The sequence below is a fragment of the Prionailurus viverrinus genome, chromosome D4 (genome assembly GCF_022837055.1).
Source record: "Prionailurus viverrinus isolate Anna chromosome D4, UM_Priviv_1.0, whole genome shotgun sequence".
NCBI classification, from domain to species: domain Eukaryota; kingdom Metazoa; phylum Chordata; class Mammalia; order Carnivora; family Felidae; genus Prionailurus; species Prionailurus viverrinus.
The window spans coordinates 31,064,730-31,072,987 of record NC_062573.1 but is presented as its reverse complement, the minus strand read 5'-3'; the positions used below and the strand labels follow the sequence as shown (position 1 = coordinate 31,072,987).

The 8,258-nt window shown below is 44.9% G+C and overlaps 1 protein-coding gene across 1 annotated transcript; it reads left to right on the top strand.

Moving 5' to 3' along the window:
- Positions 1-360: 360 nt before the first annotated feature.
- CD4H9orf131 (chromosome D4 C9orf131 homolog) lies at positions 361-4,587 on the top strand. Its single transcript, XM_047828907.1, has 2 exons — positions 361-591; positions 987-4,587. The coding sequence occupies exons 1-2, from the start codon at positions 361-363 to the stop codon at positions 4,419-4,421; spliced, it is 3,666 nt and encodes a 1,221-aa protein (XP_047684863.1). The 3' UTR covers positions 4,422-4,587.
- Positions 4,588-8,258: the final 3,671 nt, after the last annotated feature.

Genomic DNA, 8,258 nt, shown 5'->3' with positions numbered 1-8,258 from the left:
CAAAACAACCCTATGTGGTAAGGAATAATATCATCCCCATTTTACAGGTGAGGAAACTGAGGCACTAGAAGATTAAATAGTTTGAGATTTCACAAATAGGAAGTGGCAGAACCAGGATTTGAATAAGGCAGTTTGATGTTAGAATCCATGTCCTAATGACAAGGCCTGAAGCATAATTCTGGCACTGGAAATCAAGACAAAAAGGAATCACTCAGGTTTCACTGTCACAAAGTACTAGTTGCCTGGTAGAGGCTATTTTTTGGCCTCAGGAAAAATGCTGTTAGGCATGGGGGGGATGGGAGTTCTTTGTTCTGTGATGCAGTGATGACCTCAGGGTAAACTGCCACTAGGTGGAGGAAAATGGAATGGTGGATAGAAGGCCTGCTTGGGGCTGAAGGGGACATGGAGCTTCTCTGGGGCCAGTTGACCCATGCCCTGGCCTGTAGACACTGTGGCAGCAACTGCCTCCAGAGCCCAGGGAATCTGGTGACACTATTCTTATTCATGATTTGGCAGATCCAGAGATGGTGGCAGCTTGGGAGGTGGCGACAGTTTCAACTGTGGTACTCTGGAGACATGATGCAAGGCAAGGTGGGTGACATGGATGTGCAGCTGGGTGAATGACTCTTGACACCACATGTGAGTTCAGGTGAAAAATCATTGACATGGATGTAAGCACAAGTGAATGACTGATTATAAGCCTTAAATGTGAGGCTGGATGAATGACCATTATTAACACCAGATTTGAAGCCAGGTGGGTGATTACTGACCCTAGATGTACAGTTATCTAAGGGAATGCTGATTTCCAAATATGGGCTAGGTAACGGCCATTAACACCAGATAGGTAAGTGACTATTGACCACAGATGTGGGGCCAAGTAACTTCCCTCTGGATGTGGAACAGAGATCGAGGGCTTCATGCCTGAAGCCAGAGCCTTGTGTCTCTGAAAAGGCTTCATGCCTGAAGTATCTTTCTCCACTCCTCAGAGCCTACCACTTCTGCTTGGTCACCTGTGGAAGCAGAAGTCAGAGGAGGAAGAAGAGGAGGCATCTTGGGATCCACTGAAGCCATGTTCTTTTCCCAAAGAAGCTCCCATTGGAGGGCAAGCCACCACAGTCCCATGTCAACAATCCCGCAGTTCTCAGGGCCTCCACAAAGCCTCAGAGGCACCAAAGCAAGTACATACACAGACCCCAAGCCCTTCCAGATCCTTCCCCACATTTCAGATCCTGACCAATTTGCCTGTGAGGCACAAAACAGCAACAGGAAGTTATCTACATCAGAGAAAAAGCCAGCTCTTCTGGGGTCTCCCCTCTCTGCACAGTGAGTCGTTGGAGGCCATCTTCCTGAGCTCAGGTGGCCCCTCTCCCCTAAAGTTGTCTATTGGCCCTTCTGTTTTCTTCAACCAGCTTGCCTTCCTGACTAGGTCCAACCTGCTGCTTCCCCAGTACTGCTCCCCAACTCAGCCACCTACTCATGAAATCCATACTAGAGAAGATCTGGAAGGGATGGCCCTTGATCCTCAGCAACTTCCTCCTCTATCATCCCCTTCTGTCCCATCATCACCACTCCATCTTAAGTCCTTTCCCATGGACCACAAGGGAGTCCTATCTGGTGCTAAGGCATATCCACAGTGGCTTATGCAGCAGAATGAGGTCCCTTGGGTCTCTGAGGATCAAGCCCTGCACCTACAGCCTAAACTCCAAAGAACTAGACCCTCCAAGCTTTCCCCACCATCTGAGGTCTGGTGGAGTATGCCACGGGATCCCAGCCTCCAACAACACATTCTAGATTCACTCTCTGCCTCTCTGCTATATCCTTCTAGCCTTCTGGCAGTCCTGACAAGATTTGAGGCCCCATGGAGGACTATGGGGCAAAATGAGGCTCCCAAAGCCTCTGTACCAGCAATGCCAGCTCCCAGCCCAACTCCAGCCTCCCTGCCAGAACTTCAAGAAGTCGGCCCTACAGAAGAGCTGCCTGGATCTAAGGCCCTCTGGGAAACTACAAGGCAAAGACAGTATCCTCAGATCTCTGAGCCTTCAATCCTGGTCCCTTGCCAATCTGTAGACCCCACGACAGAGCCTCAAGGAACTAGCCCCCTGGGAGTTCCACCTGGATCTAAGACTCAGTGGAGAACCATAGGACATAGAGAGAGTCCTCAAGCCTTTGAGCCTCCAATGCCAGCTCCCTGCCAACCCCCAGATTCTCTGTCAGAATTCCAGAAAGTCATCCCTGAAGGACTTTCTGCACCTAAGGACTTCTGGGGAACCGTAAGTCAGAGAGAGAGTTCTCAGACCTCTAGGTCTCCAATGCCATGCCCCTGCCATCCCCTAGATCCTCTGCTAGAACTCCAGAGAGGCAGTTCTCTGGGTGATCCATCTGGATATAAGCTCCAGAGAGGACACAGACAAGATTCAGGAAACGTTTGGGCCTTTAAGTCTCCAGCCTTGGACCTCAACCCAGAGCTCTATGCAACTAGTCCTGCATGTGTCCCACCAAGATCTCACACTCCATGGCAGGACAGGCAGAGTAGAGAACATCTTTGGATCTCTGCAGACCCAGTTTCTTCTCCCAGTCTTCCCTCATCCTCTCTGAGTCCCCAAGGAGTCTTGTCTGAGTACAAAGCCATGTGGGAGACCAAGGGACAAAGAAAGAACCTCTGGACCTCTGAGTCCCCAGACCCTGCCCATAGCCCATCTCTAGCTCCCATTCTAGAACTCGACAGAATCAATCCTAGGGGAGGCCTCACTAGATCAGAAACTGCATGGAAAGACATTGAGTATTCTAGGAATTCCTGGGCTTCTGAGTCCCCATCTCTGGCCCTCAGCTCACCTCCAGCTCTTACAATGGAGCCCCTCAGAGGTAGCCCCATAGGGGTCCTGTTTGATTCTGAGGCTACATGTGGGGACATAAAAAGGAGAAAGAACTCCTGGACCTCTGAGATCCCGGCTCGCAGCTTACCTCAAGACCCACATGGAGTCAGATCCTTGGGAGCCCTGTCTGACTCTGAGCCTATTGTGGAGGATAAGGAGCAGAAAAAGATCTGTTGTATTCCTGTGTCCCCACTGCGGATTCCCAGCCCACCTCCAAACTCTATGTCAAAGTCTCCCATAAGTGAGCCTACTGGAGACCAATGTACCTGTAAGCCTAAAGGGGAAGCTGTGGAGCAGAGAGACAACTGCTGGGCCACTGAACTCCCAGCCCCAACCACCAACTCAGTCTCTGCTCCTCTACCACATCTACATACTGACCTTGAGTTTGTGTGGAAGAATGTGCAACCAAGAGGTATCCCCCAGGGGTCCAACCCTCTAGCAGTGGATCCCCTAGAGCCAATACCCTGGCCTTCCACCTTAGGTAAAACTCTGAAAACTGAGCCCAACCAGCTTGATCTACCTAAGAAAGAGCTCTTCCCAGGGGCTAAAGTAGAAACTCCATCCTTCCAGGGAGGGGCTGTCCCAGAGGTGCCCACCCACTCTGGGATCCAGCCCTGGCACTGGAGTAGAGAGTTGGAACTCAGGCTGAAAAAACTACAGCAAAGCCCAGCTTTCAGATCCCCTGACCCAAGTCATTCATCTGGCAGCTCCATTGCCCTAAGCTCCACAACTCTAGGCACCTGGAGACGCTCTTCCTGTCCCCCACAGCAGATTCATCCCTCTAATTTGTGCCCCCACTCTTCAAGCTGTCATCCCCCAAAAGTTCAGAGCACAGTAACTCAACCTATTCAGGTCTCCCATTGTTACCACTCCCACTCTTCTTCCCAGCCTCAGCCACAAGAGTCTAGCAGGGCAGAACAAGGGTCTCAGAGAGAAGAAAGAATGAAAGTGAAGATGGTGGCCCAGATCTCATCCCAAGAGCCACGTATTCTCATGGAGGCTGGTGAGAACTGCCCAGGCCTGGGCGAGCCCTCAAACCCTAAGGTCCCATCCTCAGGCAAAAGAAACAAGGCTTCAGCCCTATCTTCAGCCAAGAAGAGAGAGAGCCCCAGGAAACCCAAAGCAGGAGACCACAGAGGAGGGGATGTAAGACTGGAGTCATCCACAGTTATGGGGAAGAGCCACCCAGCCCAGGTTGGAAGAGTAAAGGAAGCCTCTTTAAGCAGACTTTCCCAAAGATCTCAGCACAAGGACCAGAGCTCTCAACACACTGCTGCTCTCCCTCAGCAGCTTCACTCTAAGGCAGCAGGTCCCCAAATTCAAGGGGCAGGGCTGGGAGCTGGTGACATCTTGACCCCTCAACACTCTAAGCACTGCCCCTGGGCCCATATGGAAAAGCATCTCTCCTCCCCCACACCTCAGGTTCCCCTTACAAGGGGTCTCCCAAGAATGTTAGCCAAGTTTCTAGGTACCCATGGCCCCTGCCCACCAAATCCAATAAGCAAAGGAAAGGCTGGTAGCACTGGCACCCAATACCACAAGACCTAAAGCCAAACCAGTTGTGGGGTAGGGAGACAGAGGAAATCCTAATAAACTAGGTGAACTAGATAAATTCCACTCATGTCGTCTTTGGAGTTTGGCAGACTGGGAATGTCAGTTCCCTATTAACTTCTACTATAGCTATATTCCATCAGGATTTTGTAGGCTTAACTTCTCAAGCCCTTAACAGACGATCATCCTGGAATCCACACATCCCTGTTCTACAGGGTAAGCCTGTAAGGAGACCAGGGGAACACAGTCCAATGTTGCTCTTGAGAAAAACTTCACATCGAATGAACAGAAAAAAAATACATCTATTCACATGGACACAATTAGTCTGAGTCCAGGCAGCTGTTCTTGGTCCTGGGTATAAGTCCCCTTCTTCACCCATTTGATCCCTAAGTTCTCTACACGTCGAACCATTTCTTCTCAGCCCTCTGCTCTTTCTCTCCCTAGGTGAGTTCATCCATTCCCAGGACCACAAAAACAAATGCTTTTTCACATGTTTAGTAGCCATCTGGATTTCTTCTATAATTGCCTGTTTATATTTATCCATTTTTCTACTGCTGCCATAACAAATTACCACAAAACAACAAATTGTCAGAAGTCTGACATGTCCCACTGAGCTGAAATCAAGGTTGGCAGGGCTGCAATCCTTTCTGAAGGCACTGAGATCCATTCCTTGTCTTTTTCCACTTTCTAGAGGCTGCCCACATTCACTGGCTACTGGCCCTCTTCATCTTCAAAGATAGCAAAGGCAAGTCAAGTTCTTATCACATCACTCTTCTGCCTCCCTCTTCCAATTTAAAGGATGCTAGTAATTACATTTGGTCCATCTGAATAATCCAAGATACTCTTCCTATCTTAAAGTCCTCCTATTTTAAGGTTAGCAATCTTAATTCTATCTGCAACTTTTAATTCCTTTGCCATGTAAAATAATATATTCACAGGTTACAGGGATTAGGATGTGAACATCTTGGAAGGAATATTATCCTGCTTACCAGAGATATCAACCTATTATGCATACTGCAAATATTTTCCCCAATCTGTGGCTTATTTTCAAATTTTAAGGTGACTTTTACTGTACCAAAATTTAACATTTTTTTAAGTAATTAAATCAGCCAACATTTTCCTTATGACTTCCAAAATACTTTCTTCTGGTGCTTTTACAGTTTTAATGTTTAGACTGTTACTTTTTGAGTATGATGTGAGAATCTAACTACCCCCACCCCAAAATACAGGTACATTTTTACCAATACCATTTAAAAAAATGTCCTGAACTCATCTCATTAAATGCCATATTTCAAAATACAGCTCATTTTTAAATTTTTTTAAAAATTTTTTAAATGAAATTTATTGTCAAATTGGTTTCCATACAACACCCAGTGCTCATCCCAACAGGTGCCCTCCTCAATCCCCATCACCCACTTTCCCCTCCCCCCCCCACCTCCCATCAACCCTCAGTTTATTCTCAGTATTTAAGTGTTTCCCATGGTTTGCCTCCTTCCCTCTTTGTAACTTTTTCCCCCCCTTCTCCTCCCCCGTTCTTCTGTTGAGTTTCTCAGGATCCAAATATGAGTGAAAATATATGGTATCTGTCTTTCTCTGCCTGACTTATTTCACTTAGCGTAACACTCTCCAGTTCCCTTCACTTTGCTACAAATGGCCAGATTTCATTCTTTCTCATTGACAAAATATGGCTCATTTTTAAAGCATCTCTATCTAAGCTTCAGATCCACATATCCAATAGCCTACTAGATATCATCTCCTATTTAGCTTGTCCAAAATTCATTTTCCCTTTTAACCTTTTCCTCCAGTATGCCCATTCCTATTGAAGGGTATCACATCCATCTCAATACTCAAGTCAGAAGCCTGTCATCCCTGACTCCTCCCTTCCCCTCACGTCCTAATCTAGTCAATTTTAACCCTGTCAATTACACCTATGAAATGCACTTCAAATCCATTTCCACTTCTCCATTTCCACCATCACTGTCTTAGTTCAGTCATTTCTCACCAGATTGGTTGCCCTATTCTTTCTAATCCATCCTCCACATGGTTACAATTCTCTGGAGGTCAACTAACCCCATCTCTTCAACAAGTGTCATACACATTTGAATAAAGGAACATAACAGATGCAACCTGTGATCCTAGAATGGATACTGGTTTGGCCAAGAAGTGGGAATGACAAAACCCAGTAATAAAGGTGCTTAAAAGGGAGATTAAATTCCTTTTGTGCGTGCGTGCGCGCGTGCACACACACACACACACAAATATATATATATTTGTGTATATTATATATATATGACATATTTGGATCACTTGGGAAACTGAATATGGTATGAGTATCAGATTAAATGAAAATTTACTAAAAGGAAATAAGGAAATGGTAGAGATTGACTTAAAAAAGATATAAAGCAGTATAATCTCATTTTGATTTAAAAATACCACATGTAGACCATAAGGGTACAACGAATAAAGGCCAGTCAAGTGGGGCCAAGTTCCTATAAGCAGAAGAGTATGCATGCCCCATCTATTGTAAACGTAAATACAGTTCTGGTTACATATACGCTAAGGACAGTCATGAATCTCCTATGTCATCCCTAATTTCAAAATTTTTTGTTACAGTGATTGTTCTAGTTAACAGTTGAGACTGTTAACAGTGAAGACTAGGTATTAAAGAAACAAATGAAGTATATTTGTTTTAGAATATAATATCTGAGATTCAATTTTTACATAAATTTGTTTTGTCATGGTATAATTACCAAACCCTTTCTTGAAATATGATTCAGTGATTCCATGACATGGAAGCATGTGATTTTATGGACATTTTAAAGAAAGTAAAGAATCCATTAAAAAAAAAAAAAAAAAAGACCTCATCTCATCCATCATTCTCATATAAAAACAAAAAAACAAAACAAAACAAAAAACCAGTACCATGTATTTACATGCACCAAAAGATATAAACTAGTCATTAAGATGATCTTTGGGAATATTAATTTTAATAATTTGCTTATATATTTCTAAATTTCTACAATGTACATTACTGCTTCTATAAAAACAGGTTTTTTAAAAAGTGAATTGTCAGGGTGTCTGGCTGGCTCAGTCAGTAGGGTGGTGCAACTCTTGATCTCTGGGTGGTAAGTTGGAGCCCCATGTTGGGCTGGAGATTACTTTAAAAATTTTTTTGTCCATGCATAATGTACATATGGCTGACAATACTATGTACACTTGGAAAGTGCTGGATAGGTGTGCTTTTTCTTTTTTTTGCCACAATTAAAAAAATAAAAAGAAGTGAACTATCTAGCACTGAAATCTGTCACTTCCCTACCTAAACTGCACAGAAAGCCCACATCTTTAAAATAAACTTAAGGCACCTGACTAGCTCAGTCAGTGGAGCATGCAACTCTTGATCTTGGGTTTGTAATTTCAAGCCCATGTTCAGTGTAGAAATTACTTAAAATTTTTTTTTAGTTTATTTATTTTGAGAAAACATGTGCACGAGCAGGGGAGGTGCAGAGAGAGGAAGAGAGAGAATCGCAAGCAGGCTCTGTGCTTGTCAGCTCAAGAATCCCACACGGGGCTCAATCTCGCAAAGCGCAAGATCATGACCTGTGCTGAAACCAAGAGCCGGACGCTCAACAGACTGAGAAACCAAGGTGTCTCAAAATTAAAATCTTCAAAAAAATAAACTTCACTCCTGGAATTTAAGATTCTTTATGAGGTGGCTGACCTCTCCAAATACACTCCCCTGCTAGTCAACTGATGCTTCTTAAGCATGCTCTGTACTTTCTAACTTCTGTGCTTTTTGCTCAGACTGCTCTCCCCTACTTCTTCATGTCAAGTCTC

What these genes read in the sequence shown, in the direction of transcription:
- CD4H9orf131 (XM_047828907.1), top strand. Translation starts at nt 361, where the DNA reads ATGGAATGGTGGATAGAAGGCCTGCTTGGGGCTGAAGGGGACATGGAG. An exon ending in GAGACATGATGCAAGGCAAG is followed by an intron (nt 592 to 986) that starts GTGGGTGACATG and finishes TCCACTCCTCAG; the next exon opens with AGCCTACCACTTCTGCTTGG.